Source organism: Cotesia typhae, unplaced genomic scaffold, assembly GCF_013202065.1.
Source record: "Cotesia typhae breed Kobodo isofemale line unplaced genomic scaffold, CoteBio_Ctyphae scaffold_91, whole genome shotgun sequence".
In the NCBI taxonomy this organism is placed as follows: Eukaryota; Metazoa; Arthropoda; class Insecta; order Hymenoptera; family Braconidae; genus Cotesia; species Cotesia typhae.
Window position 1 is genome coordinate 200,809 of NW_027423781.1, and position 22,580 is coordinate 223,388.

The 22,580-nt window shown below is 31.5% G+C and overlaps 2 protein-coding genes across 3 annotated transcripts; one reads left to right on the top strand and one right to left on the bottom strand.

Moving 5' to 3' along the window:
• Positions 1-99: 99 nt before the first annotated feature.
• Positions 100-1,081, bottom strand: LOC141537577 (uncharacterized). Its single transcript, XM_074258633.1, has 4 exons — positions 856-1,081; positions 608-784; positions 422-536; positions 100-355 (listed from the first exon to the last, which is right to left on the bottom strand). The coding sequence occupies exons 1-4, from the start codon at positions 914-916 to the stop codon at positions 226-228; spliced, it is 483 nt and encodes a 160-aa protein (XP_074114734.1). The 5' UTR covers positions 917-1,081; the 3' UTR covers positions 100-225.
• Positions 1,082-1,557: 476 nt separating this feature from the next.
• Positions 1,558-21,458, top strand: Neur (E3 ubiquitin-protein ligase neur). 2 transcript variants are annotated; one of them, XM_074258586.1, is made up of 4 exons: positions 1,558-2,075; positions 17,497-17,663; positions 18,057-18,634; positions 18,773-21,458. In XM_074258586.1, the coding sequence occupies exons 1-4, from the start codon at positions 2,042-2,044 to the stop codon at positions 19,950-19,952; spliced, it is 1,959 nt and encodes a 652-aa protein (XP_074114687.1). In that variant the 5' UTR covers positions 1,558-2,041; the 3' UTR covers positions 19,953-21,458. The 2 variants fall into 2 exon arrangements, with proteins under 2 accessions (XP_074114687.1, XP_074114686.1); XM_074258585.1 differs by lacking the exon at positions 1,558-2,075 and adding an exon at positions 10,710-11,954.
• The last annotated feature ends 1,122 nt before the right edge of the window (positions 21,459-22,580 follow it).

The window sequence follows — 22,580 nt, forward strand, 5'->3', positions numbered from 1 at the left end:
TTGATAAGAAATAAAAATTTTATAGATTAAAAAAAATATATATATATATATATATATATGGCAATTTAAAAACAACTTTAATTGTGAATTTCAAAAAATTTTATTCCAAGCAGTGGTTGATTATTTTTTATTATAATTCATAGCATAAAAATTAAATAATTAAAGATAATGCTTTTAATTTTTTAAAACGTGTTTTTTTTTTTTTTTTTTTTTTTTTTTTTTTTTTCAGTGTAAAAATGAGAAAACTTGTAATGTTATAATTATTAGATGATAAGGAAAATATTTTTCTGTAATTGAGAAAGACGAATTACAGGCGTCTACATCGTTACAAGATTGCACGCACCCTCGAACGTATCTGAAATAATAATTAAAAAAAATCAAAATAATTTTTTGAAAAATGCTTGAAAGAAATAAAACATACTTATCATCAAAGTAAAATCCTCCACAATGTGACATTCTGACCAATTCTGAATCGGTTGTTAGAGTCCCGCTGTCCAACGCACATGTTCTCACTGTCAACGACACCCCAGTATCATCTGCAATTGAAAGAATATTAATTAATAATGTGTAGTTTAAATTATTTTTAATAGAAAAAAAAAAAACTTACAATAAAATCCGGCAAGTTTAACACAAGAAGTTGCTGGAAAAAGACCATCGCGTCCTTTTCGTCCGCTCAAACAAGGAGATTCTAAGTATCCAATTGTTCCGTTGTTGTGAAAAGGATCGTCACATTCTTTATTGCTCCCACCGATTGATATGCATTTAAAGCAATCTATTGCAAAAGCTATCAACAAAAAAATTTATTCACATTTTTTTACAGCTAATTTATTTTTAATTGACGCTTTAAATACTTACTTTGATGGAAACAAACAAAAACGGTAAACGAAAAATAAATAAACTTCACACTGTAGGTCATATTATTTGAATGTGATCAATATTTGTCATTTAGGACACTTATTACAGTTAATTACAAACATTTTTATTAATTTTTATGAGTAAACTATTATTTTAATAGTTATTAAAAAGAACAGTGCAATAAACTTTTGTTCTATGCAAATTATACTTTGTTGTGATTTATTGTTGCCGTGGTAACAATTGCTGAAGAATGTTAGTAAATGTAGGTAAATTTTTTTTTTTATAGTATATTCTATATAAGGAGTATTGATAAAATTATAAACTACCAAAAAAAAAATTTTATTAAATTATAAAAATTTTGTATAATTTTGCTAGTTATAATTTATTATAAATACTTATGAAATTTATTAATTTTTTACAATTCTAAAAAAAAATCACTATCAATATATCAATAATTTAATTTAAAAAAAAATGAATTACTAGATAATAATGAGAAGCAAATAAAAAAATTAATTTAATATAAAAAAAATTTTAAATCAATCGAAATTTGCAAAATTTTCATTTAAAAATTTTCGCGCTATAAATTTGCGCCTGGCAATTAGAACCGAAGGATATCCCATAAGGTAACAAGTCAGGATGTATAGAGTATAGGTATAGTGGTAGTGAGATAACTGAAAATATACATAAAGACCGTCCATGTTAATCCGTTGTCGCAAGACTCCGGTCAATTGACAATGTAATTTTGTTATTTTTGTTTTTTTTTACATAACTGTTATTATATTATAAACTTGTTACTATATTTTTTATTAACTGACGTATATTAATTAATTTTTACATAAATTTAATGGTAATAATCATAGTAATAGTAACAGTAACAGTAACAATAGTATTTTAAATAAAAATTAACCAACAAATAACGTGAAGTGACGATAACTTAGTCAATTTTTTATAAATTTATCAATTAATAACAGTGACTGCGTTTTTTTGTTACATCAATTTTTTTTTTATCGAATAATTATTCACATACATATATAGAAATTAATTTTTATTAATAGTGTTGATAAATTTTAATAATTTATTAATAATAAGAAACAAATTACCTCGGGAAGTGTTTTTTTAAGAATAAGAATAACATTATTTAAATTTTTAAATCAATAATAATAATAAGTTAGCAATTGTTTGAGTCATGGGTCAATCATCGAGCAATCCTGGTCACAATGGTAAGTTATTTTTTTTTAAGGTTATTTATTGTTTAATATTTTTCAGTGAAAAAATTTTTTTGTATTAATTGTCTTTTTTTTTTTTTTTTTTTTTTTTTTTTGTGGTAAAAAGATTCTCGACCTTGAAATAAATTAACAATTTCTGTAATAATTGTAAAAAAATTAACACTTGAGCGTTAATTTAAAAAAAATGTTGGCATAAAAATATAAATTTTGTTTATAGAAACAATAATGTAAACAAATATTAATTGATAATTAAGAAAATAGCGTAAGTGGGGATTGATTAGAATTTTGGGTTCGTGATATAAATAACAAAATAAAAATAAAGATAAGGAGGTTATTTATCGACCGAATTTTTGAAACAGCTGATGATGATAAGGCAGTACTACTTTGACGCGTTGCGCGTGGCGACATCTAGGGAAATTTATAAGTTAGATGTCGTTGGAACACGATTTGGTAGTTTATGTTAATCGAAATTTGCAAGCTCTCTGATAGAGCCACCTTAACTCAAACTTTTATTCAATAATACAAAAAAAAATCATTCGTCAATTTTTTTACAACTTTTACATAAAAAATTACTTACTCCATAAAAAACGAACAATTTATAAAAGAAATTTAAATTTAAAGAAGATAATAATTTTGGAGTAAACATCTGATTTTAAAAATTTATAAATTACTCCTACTAAATTCAATTGAAAAAATTGCATTCATAATTCTATAAAGCAATTTTTTTTTTTTCTTACAATAACTTATACACTATTTAAATCAATATCAAAGGATTTTTAGAAAAAGCTTCATCTCATAAAACCTAATGTAAAATGAGATTAATTACTCCAAATTGACACAACTCTTTTGATAAAAGTCTTAATTAACAATAATAATAAAAAAAAAATTCTTTGTCATTGCGTGTATTCTATCTCCTATCACAAAATCCGTCGTATTGTAATTAACCCATTAGATTAATTAGCTTCGCGCGTTAGCTGCTTTCAGTCAACTTTAGATTCCCGTAAAATGTAGTAAAATCCTTAAATCCAACAAAAAAAGCAAAAGTACTTATAAATCTTATAAATAATTAGTTAATTGTATAAATACAAAATAAGATAGTGTTACGAAACCCCAGTATTCTTAATTTGTACATAAAAAAAAAAAAAAGCAATCACAGGAGAAGAATTAGCCATTAGCCAACGCGATGACGTCAATTGCAAAAGGTTCTCGGCAGTAAGCCGACTGAAAACTATTTCGCGTACTGTATTCTCTTTATATTACACTACATTTACTTTTGTCTCGACATTGTTGTCTATTGTCAGCAGTATATCTAATAATATATATGTAATTCTATTCACACAATACGGGACTGTCTCTTATTATTTCACTTATTATATGTCTTTATATCAATTAAACCAGGACGATTTTTTGCACGACTGTTAACTTTTTATTTTCATTGTTATCGGTATGAATATTCAAATATTAATAATATAATGATTATAATGAATAATAATATAATACATAAAAGTTGCAAAAGGTGCAAAAAATAAGTATAACTGATGACTTGCCACCTGCTTTTCAGCTACGCAGATGCCTCTTTTAATTCTTCTCATTTTAATACATACTTTTATTTTACGTTTTACACGTATTATATAATTATTATTATTTTCAATCGATATTTGAATTTTATTTTTTTTGAGTAAATAAATTATAAATAGTGCTTTCGTAACTATTTAAAATTTTAAAGATATAAGCTCATCCTGATGTTAAATTATTCTGCTGAAGTAAATTCTAAAAAATTTGGAAAAACATGAAATTAATTTGGCGGCTCAATTAAAATGTAAAACGAGAAACAAGTACGCTGTTACTATGCAGCATTCGTTGATATCTTTAAAGATCGCACGTAATGCCAATGTAGAATGTCGAGTGCAGTCTGTAGACAGTCTGTAGAGCATAATTTTTGTGTGTGTGTGTGTGTGTGTGTGTGTGTGTGTGTGTGTGTGTGTGTGTGTGTGTGTATGTGTGTCAGAATATATAGAAGCAGCGAGTAAAATAAAAGGGAATTGGAATTGGAATTGGAATAGTACATAGAGTATGTATAGCCGTATAAAAGTATAAGTATGAGCATAAGGGAACTCAATATATTATATATCTCAAGCAAAGTCCCCAACAGATGTTTTGTTGGTCGACAACTCGGGTGGCTGCCACGCTGCAGGATGGAGCCAGTCTTTAGAGAAGAGTCTGACAGAGACAGAAGATCTAACAAGAAAGAAATGAGAAACGAGTGAGAAGATTTGCAAGAAAATAAGGAAAGACGGTGGCGCGTGGCAGGCTGTTTGCCTACCTCTCGATCTTCTTTCGGATATTATAACCCAAGAGGGGATAATTGTACAGCGTTAAGCTCTATATAAAAGAGCCTCTTATAGTTTTTAGTCTTTTTTACTTCATTATTTCGTCCTTTTTTATCCATATACTCTTTTTCGTACCATTCACTCGCAAATTATGCCCGACTTTGACAATAATTATTTATTACCCAAATTATAACGCCCTAATTTTGTCGAATGGCCTTTTGATAATTTTGTTAGTATTAGGGGAAAAAATTGTGTGTTTTTACTATTAACACTGAGAAAAAAAAAACTAAATTTATTTAAGAAAATTATTCTTGATCCAAGAAAATTTATTTCACGGAGACAAAAGTCTACTTCTACAGCTGTAAACCGTGGAACTATTAAAAAAAAAAAAAACAACAACATTGGTATTTTAATAGTAACACATGTGCAAAAAACGTTACAACATTTGGATTTTCTTTTAGGACGTTTTTAAATTTATGAATTGTAAACTACTTGTTATACCTTGAAGCATGTGTAAAAAAAAGATAAAGAACAGACAACAGTCCTGAAAATTTAAAAGTATCTAGGTATAAGTACCAGCATTAAAAATTTAAACAATCCTTACCATGTGTTACCCAGGTGAGAACAAACAATTGAAAAAAATATTATTTTTTCTTTAAATGTGCTTGACACATGGTCATCTATCTTATGGCAAATATGCTTAGGAAGAGACAATAATGATATTCACAGAAGTAGTATTCTTCTAATTTCATTTTTAACCCACAACATGGCTAGACCGCCTGCCATAAATAAGACTGAGGTCTGCAGAAAATGTGGGTGTAGTACTTACTCTTACAATGTCACGTGGATGGTCTTATAGGAGTATAAGTAATAAGGACTAAGCTGCAAAACTGGGAAACAATGAGAATAAAAATGATAAGCAGAAAAATAAGAAGGAATAGAAAAAGTACAGCATATATGCTTACCCTTAAAAGTCTGCAAAAGTTCCACGTGCATGAAGTGGAAGAAAGGGAGAACCCTAACTGAACCTTTTATATTAAATATATTTTGTATTTAAAGAATAAAATTTTTCAGACATGGCTGCGAAGGTTTTTGAACCAGATATACGCCTTATACGCCTTATACGCCCGATTTTTTGATAGTCTATAGTATAAAGTTGTGTACTATATAGATGAAGCCGATCCAATATGTGAATATGTGAATATATATAGAACGATGGCTTCAATGGATCCCCATTGATTTTAACAAACTCACAGCTGCATGACGTCGAATAACGTCAGTCGACTTACAAGTCATACTCGTTTATTTTTACATCCTGGAGGACTTTGATATATTGTATTATTCAAGTTCTAATAGTATCTTTTATAGAAGTTATAGAAGCAGATATTTTTTGGGAATAGATGAAATTTAAAAATTTATTATCTACATTATTAAGAGAATAAGAAAAATTTTTTGGCCTAAAAAAATAAGTATTATTACGTCGAAAAAAAAATATAAAAGGCAGGTTGTTGATAATTAAATATTCTCAAGGGATAATTTTTAAGGACACGTGCCTGTTTCATTGATATACACTTGACTGTTGTATCTGACAGCAAAAAGAGAGGAAGCCAGCGAAAAATACCAATAAAACAAAATTGGAAAGACAGTGTCATGAATAATAATATAGATTGCAAAAAGTATAGGATCGTTGAATATAATTTCAGATGTCGAGTGGCGTCGTATGTTGTGTCGGCTGTATCTCGCTGACGATGGTCACTGATGGTCACTTGGCAACTTGGTTTAGTTGTTATACGTATCGGCAGCTGTTACGTTTATGTTGCCGCTCGACGTTTCTTACATATTTTAAAATATGGTCATGACCAACGATCGAGGATCGATCAGTCAGTGGAAAAGAAAAAGGAAGAAAGTAACAAATAAGAATGAGATTAAAGAAAGTAACAGATATGATTAATAATTATGTGGTCAAGATATCGGTTTTTTTTTTTTTTAAGACTAAAAAAAGCCAGTCATCGGTTTTTAGTTTAACGACCAAATGTCTTCGATTGTTCGATAGAACAATAATTTATATTTAACTCTTTGTTAGGTTTTATGCTTTAACTTTTGATAGATTTTTACTGTGGTATATACTGCTGCTGCTGCTGCTGCTTGGAGTTTACGTGATCTAGTTCAATGAATTGTTATTATTGTAATTATCGGTGGAATAGGAAAAAAAAAAAAAAATAGAAAGTTTGTAATCTATTTTGTATCTAATGCATTATTGTTTTCTATATTATTTTAGAAAATTAAAGTTCGACGTTACTAGAGAATTTTAAAATTTTATTTTTCGCTATATATAAAAAAAAAATAAAAAAAAAAAAAAAAAAAAAAAAAAAAAAAAACGATTTTAACTTGATCATAAAATACAAAATTCGATGTATTACAACATAAAATTTCTTAAAAATTCCTTGTTATTATAGCAACGCAAATTAAAAAACTACCAAACAAATAACTTAAATTCGAAGCCTAAAAAACGTAATATCAAGTAAAATTCTTGGGTGCAAGCTGTAGAAATTCATCCAGATAAATGTCCTGTAAGCCACACACACACACACACACACACACACACACACACACCCTGTTTTCGACGAGTTTTATTCACAAGGAGACTGCTGACTGAATATAAAGCCGGCTCAGCCACTATTGGCCCGTGGCACGCGTACGCCGGCACCTGCCTTATGTACATTTTCACATACGCCGTCTTTCATATCCACACATTGAGGAACCTTTTTATTATATGGTATATAACACATTTACCTATACAGGAGCATGTAAACGTACCCCCAAGATGCGAAATTAAAAATTCATATCTTGGATGTTGATCGATCGAAAATTTTTTTACATATCAAGTATAACATAACATCCCCTTTTAATTCAATGCGTATTTTTATAACGCGTAATAAAATATTTTATTTTTAACTTTACAACGACGATGACGCAAAGAGATTTTCCGAATAAAATAAAAGCAAGGACCTGACGATGTGACAAAGCCACCAGGAATCTTTTTTTTATTTCTTCTCTGATTTTTTCCTTTTGTTGGATTATAATATATTATATCAGACTTTCATTTATATCCACGTGTAAACGCTCAGGTTATATTGTGCGTATTGGTTTTACAATATTGTCTATTGTAAATTGTATAAGACGATTCGGAAGAGACGAAAAGTCTGGCGAACAGATGAACCCAAAACTTTTCTCTTTTCTTACCTGCAGGCAAGCCTACCTAAAATTTAAAGTTCTTCACTATACTTAAACAGCAGGTAGAGTTTACAGTCCGGAGCATGTGTTGTGTAGTAAATCGAAAGATGACCTAGGCTGGTGACTACCAAGGTTGAATAACAAGGTATCCTCGTAAAAAAAGGAGATTTAAAGTTATTCTGCTCGTTGAAATTGACATGAAAAATTTTAAAATAAAAAATAAAAAGTATGTAAATTTCGCATATTGAACCGCTTAAATCTTTTTACGGTAACCGTTTTTATCATTTAAAGTTTACATACTCATATACTCGGTCTTCTGTACTCATACATTATTATTTTTCTACAGTCTCTTTACTATCTCATTGTGTACATAACTGCACTTACACTTTATCTCATAATTATGTCATTCGCCATACAAGTATGCTTTAGACAATTGCGGTATTATTATAAAGACTGTGACTATCTTTTTTCGTATTTATTATCGTAATAGTCATTATTATTTTTATTTATATTTCTCGTGTATTTTTTATCTGTTGAATAACAAAAGGTGTGTAAATCTTGCTGTATTTATTTTTTCAATTTTTACTACAAATAATATTAGTGTAAATATTCCAAATTTAACGTTAAAATTTCAACAAAAAATTATTTTTAACGCTTGGCTTATCAGGCGTGCAATTAAACTAACTTATTAATAATTATTAATATTTTTAAACTACATTGACGCTTAAAATTTTAGTCCTTGTTAATAAAATTCTGCTTTTACACTACTTTGAAGCTCAAAATTTATTTTACAATTGAATATCTCTTCAAGACTGACATTAAAATAACAATAATAACAATAACGATAATAAAAATAATAATGATAATCATATTATCATTATATGTTATATTTTTTATGAATAAGAAGCCAATAATACAATATCTAATATTACAATGTAATACATCCATTAAAATGTTTCTTACATTTATTTATGAAGCCGTATATCTATACATCCCCATATATAATATAAATATAAATATATGAAGCACGCGCCAGTCTCTTCAACTTCCTGCTATCCGTCTTACTTCCGTTATTCCTTCAATATTTTCTACTTATATTTATTTTTTACACACATCGGAGAGGCGGAGGGTGAAACAGGATTCGGGAAAAAAAAAAAAAAAAAAGTAATGCGTTCCATAATCGATAGAAAAAAAAAAAAAAATCTCTTTTAATATTACAAACATTAAAATTTTTTTAACTTAAAATCAGGACATTTTTTTTTTTTTATTTAAAATCAAGTTAACAGATCGAAAGATATGGGGTTGGAAAAACTGGGTGAGTGTTCAATGACATTTCAATTTATAAAACTCTTGAAAAATATCAGGTGTTTAATTTTCGAAGCAAAATTTTGTAAATTACAATAATAATTTGACATTTTTAAATATTATAAAATTTTTTTTAACAATAATTAATATTTTTAATTATTATTAAAACTATAGAGCCCGGAAGTAAGTAAATAATTTTATCAGAAACTCAATGCGTAATAAATCAAATTACGAAATTTTTTTATCGTATGTTTACATAAATTTATCATGTTTCATCGGTTTGTATATCGATTTAAAAAGAAAAAAAGAAAAAAAAAAAGTCCATACGATCTATCATTATTATTATTATTATTATTATTATTATTATTATTATTATTATTATTATTATTCTCATAATTATCACAAATGATTAATTCTTTCAAGGTCAATAAACATCAAAACATACACAGGAAAAAAAAATTAAGTTGAATCAAGAAAATTATTTTGAACTGAAAAATTATTCTTAATTTAAGTAAATTTTACAAAACTAAATATTTTTACTTAATTAAATCTCGAAAACACACACCTACACCTACCCACACACATAGTTAATCCTCTAATATCAGAAGATGAATCCATATAAAGTCCATATCTCCATCAGTTTCGTTGCGCAGGAAAACAACCGAACCATGTCTCCGTTTCCTCAACAATAAACTTTATAAGAATAGGTGTGGTTAAATATTAAAAAAAGGCTTTAATATCCCGGATTGTTAGTAATTATTTATGTGCAAGGTCAATTTTTATTTTTTATGTATTTATACTCACTCTCCATTTATATTACGCATCAATGATATTATTAATTATATTACTTAAAGTAATAATAACATGTAATGTGTTAATTTTTCTCAAAAATTCAGCCAATTTTGACATTTCCAATTCTTAAGCCTACACATTTCCGGTTTAAAAAAAAAAAAATAAAATAAAATAATTTAGTGAATTCTCTTGACAGATATTTTCTATAATTTTACGAAATAGTCTGTTCGCTGAAAGTAGGCGTAGAGTTTAGATTGAACTAAAAAACTCTAAATACATACTTATTAAATATATCACGAACTAAGTAATATCATTAGACGGTATAAATGCATGAAGTGAGTGCATATAGAGGTAAACAAAGTTATGTACAACGGTATAGTTACGGCTGGTGGGAAATATGCTTGTGGTACCGTGCAATAATATTAGAATAGCGAGTTGCGCGTTTGTTACCAACGACTAAGTAGTAAGTAGTTAGTTATGTACATTATGGCGTACACGCACTTCCTTCCCTTTGTGTTTTTTGCTGTAGGTTATATGGCGAAGCATCTTCCTATCTTCGTTGCGTAACAAGATTATCTTTGCTATTTTTTGTCGCGCTTTACCTTTACACTGTGTAAAGGTAGAGCGATATTATTTAATTTAAGGTAACATAACGGCCAACACCAAGGTGTTTTCAAAAAATGTTATTTTTTCTTACAAAATAGCAAAATTATACATCAACACTATTATTAAGTAATTTAATTAATTACTGTTTAATTAAAAATATAATTATTGTAATTGCCGTTTGACCAAAGCGTAACATATCATCATAAAAAATAAATTATCTTTATTTATTGTGGTATTTTCTTGGAAATTGCTAATGAAAATCCATGTCAGATTTTAATTTTGATCTTAATTGGATAAATTTATACACATGGAAAATTTATTAAATTCATTCTATGGAAATTTAATTAAAATAATATATATCTAAAAAAAAAAAAAAAAAAAAAAAAACCATAACCTACCGACGAGCAGAATCTCATCTCTCCTCAAAAGCAAACCAAATCAAATTCAATATCCTGTTAAAACCTCCAACTGTTAAACAGCCGTGAAATAGACCCGAATCCTAATCGACAATCGTAAGAAGCAACAATCAAATCAAAGCTATCATCGTAAGTTTACTAGTCCCAAGGTACCCATGGTACCCAATGTATATTCTGAAAGTTGGGGCAATGTGCAGCAGGCAAGCCCGGTGCACAATCAGTCTCCAGGTAAAGCCAGCTGTCCACCAGGTGCCGGTACTAAATTTATTCCCCTCTCAGTGCCTATTTAGTTTACTCAACCCCAATATCGACCTTTTCTCTTCCACCAAAGGTGTATTATCTTATTCTCATCCAGTTCACCTTCTTCATATTCATAGCTATACTAGCTATACTAGCTATACTACTGGCTACCCAGCGACAGAGCTCTTCAATATCGTCCCAGTACCTCTAATTCTCCTACCACGCGTGCGTTTTAAGTAGAGGGGAGCTCTTACGGATTGGTGGATGGCTCGCGCTGGCTAGCAAGATCTTTGGACGCAACAACCCGAATCAGTCAGTTCCAGCTTCGACTTCAGAGTGTCAATATCGGCGCTCCAGTCGCCAGTCGGCATTTAGTTATCATCGGTGCACGTGTGCAGTTTTAATTACACTTAAACTTATAACCAGTTCAGTGCCACCCAGTAAGTCCCAACTGTCTTTACTTACCTTACCAGTAGAGGAATCTCTATCAGTGTAATCAGATTCCAATTCGTTAATATCATATCAATCCCATTGATCACTTCATCAACAGTCAAGACAATCAAGTGTTTTGATTGTCTGTTTCGGCAGTTGTAACCAGCTTACCATAAATTCAAACGATTTCATGGGGGTGGTAGGCGGAGAGTGCGCGGTCAAAGGTACCGGCGTTAAAAGCCATCCCTGTCATTGTTGCGGCAGTACGCGGATATCAACCGCCGTCGGTCCCAGCGTTGTTATTCAAGTACACAAACATCGAAGAAGTTCGCGGAAATCTCAATCTAACTTTAACAACAACAACATTAATCACCATCAGGAATTGGTGTTTGTCCAGGAGCCAGAAGTACCTTCTGTTCTTCCAAACAGCCTTACCACTACTTCCACGGATAACATCTTAGCTCCCTTGAAGAGCAAGATGAAAGTGCTTAAAAAACTTAAACGGAAAATGGGACTCGGTAAGCATTAATATGTTTTTTTTTTTTTTTTTATTTTATCTAACATTTAATAGCATCTATTGGGTGCTACTGAAGCAAGCTACTGGCTTGGTGGGTGTTTTATGGTTTATTGCGAAATATTTGTCGAAAGGGTGATTTGATAGGACGCGTTAACGATATTGATCGTTTTCTGTCTCTTTCCCATTCTCTATTACCATCTTTGTCATTTGTTCTCTTGTCCTCGTACCCAGCAACATATCCCCTGTTGTTTCGTCCAGTGTGAGTACATCTCCAACATTTATTTTACCGGCTACCTACCACCGTATTCCCTGATGTAAAAAACTTCCCTGAGGATATATCCTTGTTGTTTGAGATTCCCTTTGTCGGTTTTCTTCCAATGGGTTATTGGGTAACAGTTGTAAAACCGACAGATGCACGGTTTTTTTTTTTTTTTTTTTTTTTTTTTTTCAAGACGCTCCTTCGGGGCGGTATTATTTTACGATTAAGAAGTTTTCTGGTGAGTGACTGGCGCTTTGAGACCTAGCCTCGGTGAATCAACTTGACATTGGTTATTGAGCAAGGATAAGCTTTATTATTGATGAGTCGCGGTTTTATTGTTTGATATTGCTTACTAAAGGGTTATTTTGTATCAAACACAAGCATTAATTAATCACATTGGTTAAAATTAGTCATCAACTATTATAGATTCTAAAGAAAAATTCTTTCACTGCATTTTTATTGTTTTCATTATTTTTTATTATTTCGGACTAAAACCGGAAAAATATAGTTCTGAGATAATATTTCATTTAAAAAAAAAAAAAAATCTTACCTAAATTCATAATGATTTTTTAACTATAAAAAGTCATTAATAACTTGAATAATACAGTTTCTAATTGGTTTTATTAAGATAGTGTAATTAACTCATTAATATATTTTAAATATATACTTAAATCAAAAACTTGATCATTTAACGCTACAATTAATGATTTTTCCATAAATCTAATACTAATTTATACGACTTTCACTAAATTTTTTGGAGGAAAGGGCTTTTAATCAATTTTTGGTTAGTATAGTTATTTTATTTTCCCTAAATTTTATAAGAATTTTATTGTTAGTAGGAATTAACAATTTGTTAAAAATCGGATGAATAACAAGAAATTTATAACTTTTAATGATCTGCAGTAAACAACAAAAAAATGGATATTCTTAAAGAAGTTCTCTCAATAAAATGATCATTAACTATCCCATTAAAAGGTTCGATGAATCAACCGGGCGTTAAATCAATGAACATCTTTATTCGATCGGTTACCTAAAAAATAGTCCAACCAGCTATTTTCTCACAAACAAGTAATTTTTATAACAAATTATTGAATTATAAATAATGAATTTAAAGAATTAACAATCGTTAATGGATAAAAGACGTAAGAAACGTTCGAATGGAGTCTTACATGTGACGTCACAAGCGCCCGCGAATAACCCGTATTTGTTCTCACAGGCGCCGTTTCACAAACCGGTTTTATATTCGCGGTTTTAACGTTTATTAACCCTATCAGCTGAGAGACACCGTTTACTCTTTCAGTACAATAATAAACAAAAACAATGACCAGAATACACAAATATACAGTCACAGAATAAGAAAAATTGATTAATATTTTTCTTCTTCTTCTTCTTCTTCTTCTTCTTCTTGTTTTGTGTGTTAGATAACAGTCTGATAGAATTTTTTCAATCTATGTTAATTATAACTCTCTAGTAAACTCGAGCATTGTGTTGAAAAAGACAATATCCATCCTTTTGTAGTAGATGCAAAAAGTGAGCTTTTTCAAGCGCATACTCATCTGCTGTTACCTATATAACAGAATTCTGTTATGTCGAGAACGATATAGTACGGTATGAAAGCGACGCAACACCTTTATACTAGTGTGTAGTGTGTGTATAAATAGCGTCGAGGGCGTTTTAAAATAGCTCAAGTTGAAGAGAGACAAAAAAACTTATGTTAAGCCTATAGAGGAAATAGGCCATTCTATACTGTACTTCCTCTTCTTGAATGTTTTTTTTTTTTTAAGAGCACTTTACGGGTGAAATCTTAAGAAAATTCAGTCCATATTATATTTAGATTTTTTCGGTTTTAATATGAATAATCTAATTTTTCGAATTATTTTCACTTGCAAAATGCTAGATCAAATAACAAATTATTAAAAAAAATAAATTTATATTCAAAATAATCACATCTTTTTTAAAAGACATAAAATTTTTCCGAGCCACTGCAGTGACCTACGGCCGGAAATACTAATATATTACATATAAAATTCAGTCAACAAGTCAAATAAGACGGTATTTAAATGCCCACATACAATTGTTAAAGTAACCACCGTCTTATTGAACCAAATAGGATAATATAATCTAATAAGATGATTCAATTGCTCCGAGGTCAATGTGTAGAGAAATTAGTCTAACTCAAGATAAGTTCTAGCACTTTATTAGCACCCACGAATAATTTATTGCCCTGGTGAGCTGGCATTATTCGCAATATAACTTTCCATTGTTAAAAAGTTAAAAAGTTTTATTTCAATTAACTATAACAACTCGCTGATTAATATCAATTTTTTTTTTTTTTTTATAATTTATTAATATTAATGTTAGTAAAGTTGCTACTTTTTAATTACAAATCCATCGATCAGAGAATTATAAAGCGGATGGGATTAAATTAGGGAGCCTTTTGTCCAAGATATTTTTCAGAAGGGCCAGGTGGTGTGCGACCGTTTCTTCAAGAAGGGTCCTTCTTTAAAGTTATGTTTAAAGTCTGTGTGAATTTTTGAATATACATAACATATATGAGAGTATGAGTATCCATCATCTCCCCCCCCTTTTTTTTTTTTTTTTTTTTTTTTTTTGTTTTCAATTCCGTTGTTAGTTAGATCTCTAAAAGAAAAGGGGGAGCATTGCACCCTAACCGCATGTAAGGACAGCTGTTCGTTTTCCCAGTTTAGCTTTTCTTTTATTTATTATCCATCTTGTTTTATATCTACTAACTCAGTAGTTTATTTTCACACGTTAAATTTTCGCATAAAAAAATTTTTTTTCTTATTAAAAAATTAATTTTCCATTTATGTTAAACTAAAATTCTCCAAGAAGTGACCCCAAATACTTCTAAATCAGTCCATCCACGCAAAAGTAATCCATAAAAGTTCCCATGGCCTTTTCTATTGACAACAACAGAGGAGAAAAAAAAAAAAAAAACCCAGAAATTTCAATACCGAAAAGATGCGGGCCGAGATATTTACCAGGATAATGCTTCTGAGCGGTGACCATTCGACAATACCAGCTGCGTAACAAATACCAATATATAATACATCTCCATCTATAACTAACACTATAAATCGAACTAAAACTCTACAATCTCCAAGCAACACATCACGTAGTCCATAATAACACAAGGGAACTTGGTAGGGCGGTGGTAAGCATACGCTTCTGTTGCCAAGCCCCGTAGCCATAGGATAGCGTGCATGGTGAGCTGCAGCTGCCACCGGGATCAGCGTAAGGTTTCGTTTCCCATTTCGTTCTGCACTGTCAGTCGTTACGTTGGCGTCCAACGTGAACAACCACCTTTTTTTTACATTCATCCAATCGAATCTTCTTGATCCGAAGTAACTCGATCAAATCCTTTGTTGACGAACCAGATCATTATCATTATTATCACTATCACCGCGTTATCAAATCGTAAACCCAATTCCAATTCTCAGTGAAGTGAATTAAAACGAAAATGTCATTGTCATACTCAAGAACTCGTCGCCCGTTAACAGTCGGCAGGGCAAGACGGGTAGCACAAATGCGGCTGAATGGTGAGTAGTTACTTGGTTTATTATCAAAGGGATTGTTTTGCGAGGGTGTTTACTTTGTTAGCAGCCCCCTGCTGGGCAGATGTCTCCGGCTTAGACTTATCACCTTGTAAAGCCTCTTTGCTAATAGGATCTTTCACCCACATGTTTTTTAATTCCGTTTAAGATAAAATATAAATAGATAGATAGATAGAGTCGTAAGTGTTTCTTGTTGTAACTGAATTTCTTTGTTTGTTTTGGTGGTAACCGCGGTGGTCTGCTTTGCCGATCGAAGCGCCACAGCTGGATCATTGGGTGTTGCATAAGTGTCTATGCGGGAGACTGCCAGTCGTTTGTTTTGAGAGAGAGAGAGAGAGAGAGAGAGAGAGAGAGAGAGAGAGGAAACTTGTTAGAAGTTAGAAGGGAAAGGGAGAGGGAAGCTAAATAACTAGATACTAGAGAGATGCCTAAGGAGCGGCCTTACTTCTAGGTTATAATGTTGTAGCAAAGATCACTGCGGGCGTGGGAAAGTGCCACAACATGATTCTTCACTCTTTTGAAATTTTATTTACTACCACGGATTTTTTTTTTTTTTGTAATTCAGAGCTAGGATACGAAAATGATAAACTGGGACTGAATTAGACGGATTATCATTTTTGCGGTTAATTTCGATGAGCTTTCCCACGATTATGATAAGCTTCTGGACTATGATTATTTGTAACGTGCTGGATGAGCTCGACAACAAGTATAAAGCAAAAAAGCAACAACCGAGAATAACAAAAAGAGAATATGTTGGAGTATGGGTTGCTGGCCTAAGATGAGGTCGATTACATCTATGGACCAGTGAACTTCAAATTACAGATGCCTTTTTATTCGAACAAAGAATTTGAAATTTGTATCATTCTATTGGTAGTGAATAATCATCCATTGGTAATGATGGTAACTCGATAATAAGTGAAGGGCATCTTTTGATGATGATCGATCATCCGTGACGACAAAATATATTGTAATTGCACTTACAAATACATATTTTCCCGTGAATATTTAATTACATACACTTCTCAAGTGTCTTAACATAGACATACATAAGCTATCTTTGTTCCTCGATCATTGAATAAGTGAAAGACTTTTGAGTTACTACGATTATTACGAATCATGACCGTGGGAAAGTTTTGCACCGTTAGAGCTCATTGCAGAACCGAGACTTTTTCTTTATTCTTTATGAAAAGCGTTGCTTCATGCAATATTACCAAAAAAAAAAAAAAAAAAAAAAAAAAAAAAAAGCCATGAGAAAAGTTTGCCTTTTTTTGTACCAACCTTTCGAATTTCACAGTTCAAATAAACCTTATTTTTTATCAAACATTGTTTGTTGTCTTGGTATAACATCCGTTTAAACGTTTTAAACGTCATTACTCTAAGGAGAGCGTATTTTACCTTAACATCACTCAACCCGTTACCGTTATATTATGTACTGTCTCTTGGTACTTCCGTCACGGATAATGCGGTTTCCGGTTTGGGTTGTTGTACACCGAAAGGAACCGGAGGTGATTTCTACGGCATCACTTTTTGCCTGAAAATCTTTCATGCTTGATTCCTGAATCGAAACAATAATAAGCCTAATTTAGCGTTCCTTGACCGTGATTTGTGGTTGTCATCCAACTAACCAAAATCTCTTTTTGTTACTAAAAATAAATAAAATAAATAAAATTGTTATAAATTATAATCGAAAATTAATTTTTATGTTTCAGCTCCCAGGTCCTCAAACACAGGTACAAATAATTTACCTCCCCTGACGTTTCACCAAGTCCACGGTGAAAATATACGTCTATGCAATGGTGCTACAATTGCCCGTCGGCATGAGAGTTTCTGCAAAGGGATAACATTCAGTGCGCGACCAGTTCGCGTTGGTGAAAAGGTAAATTAAAAAAAAAAAAAAAAAAAAAAAAAAACTTTTTAAATCACACTCACCTCTTCTTTCTACATCGTTTACTTTCGACAACGTGGGTTCCTCGATACCTGAAAAGGAGTCCCCTAAAATTAATCGACCAATCTTCGTGACTTAATAAGGTAGCTAGCTAGCTAAGCTATTCCACAAAAATCTTCATTATTACATCACATAAAAATTCGACCGGGTCAAAAGAATATAAATATCCGATTATTGTTGTATGGAAATTTTTTTAACCGCTTAACTTCCGTTACACTTTTTCTCATACACATTGACATCCGGTTCATCAAACACTTTCTTATCTCCATCCTTTTCAATGAATTGTTGTCAGGCGTAATTTAATAAACTATATAATCCATAAAGGTCTGCGTAAAATTCCTGGAGATGTCAAACAACTGGAGTGGCGTAATACGATTCGGTTTCACCAGCAACGATCCAGTTCACCTAAGAAACGGATTACCACGTTACGCTTGCCCGGACTTAACGAATAAACCTGGGTATTGGGCAAAAGCACTGGCTGAGCGGTTCGCTGGCCGCGACACAGTTCTTTTCTATTACGTAACAGCCTCGGGTGATGTTCACTTCGGAGTTAACGGCGAGGAAAAGGGAGTCTTCTTCAGTGGCGTAGAAACCCGCGGGCCGCTCTGGGCTGTAATAGACGTTTACGGAAACAGCACCGCGATAGAATTCCTGGACCCCAATAGACAGCACTTTAACAATATCAGACGCGGGGTTGAGCACAGCAACGAGGACAACGCCCAACCTAGCAGGCACACCGCGATGGACGACGCCAGCAACGCCGGTCGGGATATCGTTGAGAAGATTATCGTTCCGAATATGCAAAACATGGTGCTGCATCACGGTCCAGAGCCAGATGTTGATCTTCCAGGTCTGAGATTTCAACCATCAGGTGTCCTCTTTGCTCCACTGCCCTTCCATCCGTAAGTATTTTGATTTCGAATCAACAACCAAAAGCTCTTTGATATTTTTTTAAGAAAACACCAGCTTGGCCTATCAGTAGCCAGCGTAATCGGGCACATCCTGACTGTTAATTAACAAAATAATTTTTTATCTTACAGAGTCCGTGGCCGTAACATCAGGTTCAGCAATCAGCAATGCGTGGCAACACGCAATGATACCGAATTTTGTCACGGTTACGCATTCACTAATCGTCCGTTGATATTAGGAGAGCGTCTAGTCGTCCAAATCCTCTCTACAGAACCAATGTACGTTGGAGCCCTTGCTTTAGGGTTAACCTCCTGCGATCCCGCTCGACTCACTGCCGAAGACCTTCCTGATGACAGCGATCTGCTGTTAGACCGTCCGGAATACTGGGTGGTGTCCAAAGATGTTGCGTCCTCTCCGCAGCCTGGCGACGAGATAGCCTTCACGGTGACCCACTACGGTGAGGTCCAGATGTCCAAAAACGGAGGACCACCAAATATAGTGATGCACGTTGACCAGAGCCTCCAACTTTGGGCGTTTGTGGATGTCTACGGCAGCACTCAGAGAGTCAGGATGCTTGCTAGCAGACCATCCTCGCCACCACGTCAACGACAAGCTACTACAGTTGCTGCTGCTGCTCCTTTGAACCCCGTAACTGTCCCACCAGCTGCTCCAACCACTCCAGGTGGTCATCCAGCGACTCCCCAACCACTGGTGACTCCTCACCAGAACCACCAAGGACATGTCACTGAACTAACCAGATACACAGACATGGTCCAGGTTAAGTCAGGAATTGGCGGTCAAACTGTCCTGGTGGTGAATCTCCCACCTCAGCAAAACTATCCGACAGCTTCTCCTCCAGTTTACGGCACCACCAACCGGTCTCCAGGATTCTACCCTCCCAGTGGTTCCAGCGCGGGGCCAACTGTTTCTAGTGGCTCCACTGGAACGAATCCCGTAGCTGCTTCAACTCCCAGAGCTTCGCCTCCGGTGCTAACTGGTACAATGAGCAGCACTGGCTCATCTACCTACGTTGATCCTGTTACTTATCAAGCTGTTGATCCTACCCTGACCCTTCAAGGTACTGGAAACAGTCATCTGCAGCAGTGGAGCGAAAAGCTACAACCTACACCTGGTCAACCCAGCGAATGCTCAATCTGCTACGAAAGAAACATTGACAGTGTGCTATACATGTGTGGTCACATGTGCATGTGTTACCCCTGCGCAATTCAGCAATGGCGGGGCAAAGGTGGTGGACAGTGTCCTCTGTGCAGAGCGCAGATCAGGGACGTTATCAGGATTTACCGGTCTTGAATCAAATTCTAGAGCTGAAACCTTGTTTTGTGATCGGATGACTGGATGCTTGCTTGTGGTGAGTCGCGCGGGCGTGATATAGTTATTTCCGAAAATTTTTCTTTAAGAATAATGTGTAAGAGTCTTATTTTTAATTAAGTTTTGTTTTGTTTCAACAATTGTGTGCTTCCTCCAGCTCATATACTGTCATTGCGATTTAAATTTTTCCGCGTTTTATTTGGATATGCGCAGTAAGGTTTAGGGATGCGCAAATGCAAAATAACTCAAATTTTTGACGAATATAATGTTTTAAAAATAATCAAATGCCGTTAGTTAATCAAAAATTCGCATATCAACGCGATTTAATCGTATATTTTTCTGTTGTATAATCGCGAGAGAGAATGTGAGAGACTGAGTCTTGGGCTCTTAACTGGCTGGAAATAAACAAAATGAATCTTAAATATTTAAAATATTAACAAAGAATAAAATAAAACAATTTATATCATCTAGATAGTAACAACGATTTATGCCAAAATATTTATCATTTTTTTTTTTTTTAGTTTTTTAATTGTATTATTTTTTTTTTTTTTTTTTTTTTTCTTTTTTTACTTTATAATTTCACGCGACGGCATTAATTTTTTTTTTTTTCTCCGGTTTTTCACAAAAAATAAAATAGAAATACCAAAGACATTTTAACATAAACTGCAATAGTATAAGATATTTAAAATCACTAATTATTGTGAGAAAAAATTAAATAAATTTTTTTTTTTTTTTTAAATAAATTGGTGCCTTGATTTTAAACTCAGACGCACGAATAAAATATTAAATTGACGAAAAATTGAAACATAATAGGTTAAGTTGCGTTTATTTATAAATTCATATATATATATATATATATATATATATATATATATATATATATATATATATATATATATATATATATATATATATTAATACATTAAGTGTAAGCACGCAATAACAATAATGAGCATGTAGTGAAATCTCTAGTCCATAAAATAAATTTAAAAAAAGAAAAATTTAAAAAATTTATTAAAGTATCAACGAATAAGCCGGAATAAGATTATTTTGAAAATAAATATTTAAAATTGTATTTGGCTTTTATTTATTTGGATATATATATATATATATATATATATATATATATATATATATATATATATATATATATATATATAAACACAAAATTTATATTTAAAATTATATATATTATAATAATTATGAATGACGGTAATTAATAATTAATATTTACGAATTTAAAAAAAAATATAATTATGCTTATCCCGTCCTGCTGGTTATTGTACGAACGAAAATAGTAATTATTAATTATTAATTATTGATTGCGAAATTAATTGTGCGCTTAGTGTGTAACTTTTGTAATATATATTACCTTAGGCATTATTATTATTATTATTATTATTATTATTATTATTATTATTATTGATAATTTATAAGTGAAAAATTGTTCAACAGCCAAGCCAATAAACGATATAATTATAAAACGAGTGACTTTGTTTATAATTACTATTATTATAATTATTATGATTATTATTATAAATAGCAGTAATTGGCTATTAACATTGATAATATTAATATTAATACTGACGTAAAATTTATACATATGTAATATATAAACTTGATATAAATGTGTGCTCACACAAACGAATTCTCGTAATAAAAACAATTAAAAAAAAAATTTAATTATTTATTTATTAAAAATTAATTTTAAGAAATTTAGAAAATTAATTCATTAAAAAATAATAATTTTTTTTTAAGAATTTTTTATTCCTATTTATTAAGGTAACTTGCTATTCGCTGGTGATTCAGTTCCCTAGTCTTTCTTCTCGTGATTTACTAAAGACGCAAGAGGGCGTTTAATTCATATTTTTTTTCTTTTAATGTATATAATATACAAAACGCGCGCGCATTTTATTAAATTCTACATCTCTAAAATATTGTCCTAAAATTTCAAAAATTGTTTTATCAAACAGATTTTTGACCTCGAAGAGCTTAAAAGCATAGAAAAGTTATCTCGTTGAGCTCGTAAAGCTCAAAATAATACATAAATTCTAATTTAAAATTTTTTGTTTTCTTAATTTAAAGTTGAAGCCTTAAAAAATAAAAATTAAATATAAAAAATGACTTTTTTTTCGTTATTAAACTGTTTTCTTAGTGTAACGACCTATAAAACCCTAATTTTTTGTAATTTTGTTATTAATTTATCAAAAGTGTGTCATCATTAACAATACCATGTATTTAATGATAACAAATCACCGTCAGATTTCTCAATTTATTTGATCGGTCATTAAAAAAATCTATTATTATTTCAACTCTAATAAAAATTTCCACACGTTGACCGTAATTTGGGCTCAGTGTTTGATCTAAAAGGTTTTAAGAGATAAAAAAAAAAAAAAAAAAAAACTGTGTAGACACTTTCTAGTTATCAAATAGAAAAATATAACGGTCTACTTTAAGTTGTTGATTATCAGATTTGAGGATTTATATCAGGTGAAGATTTATATAAAAAATCGTAGAGTTTACGTATTGTTCTTAGGAGAGAAACCAAGTCGATTCTTCAGCTCCGGGTATTTTTTCGTTACAAATGAAGATGATTTTTTTATTTGTGTT

Coding starts and splice junctions, on each gene's coding strand:
- Neur (XM_074258585.1), top strand. CDS start 11,627: ATGGGGGTGGTAGGCGGAGAGTGCGCGGTCAAAGGTACCGGCGTTAAA. Junction 11,955..17,496: donor TAAACGGAAAATGGGACTCG/GTAAGCATTAAT, acceptor TTTATGTTTCAG/CTCCCAGGTCCTCAAACACA. Junction 17,664..18,056: donor CAGTTCGCGTTGGTGAAAAG/GTAAATTAAAAA, acceptor TAATCCATAAAG/GTCTGCGTAAAATTCCTGGA.
- LOC141537577 (XM_074258633.1), bottom strand. CDS start 916: ATGACCTACAGTGTGAAGTTTATTTATTTTTCGTTTACCGTTTTTGTT. Junction 785..855: donor TTTTGTTTGTTTCCATCAAA/GTAAGTATTTAA, acceptor TTTTGTTGATAG/CTTTTGCAATAGATTGCTTT. Junction 356..421: donor GGATTTTACTTTGATGATAA/GTATGTTTTATT, acceptor TTATTATTTCAG/ATACGTTCGAGGGTGCGTGC.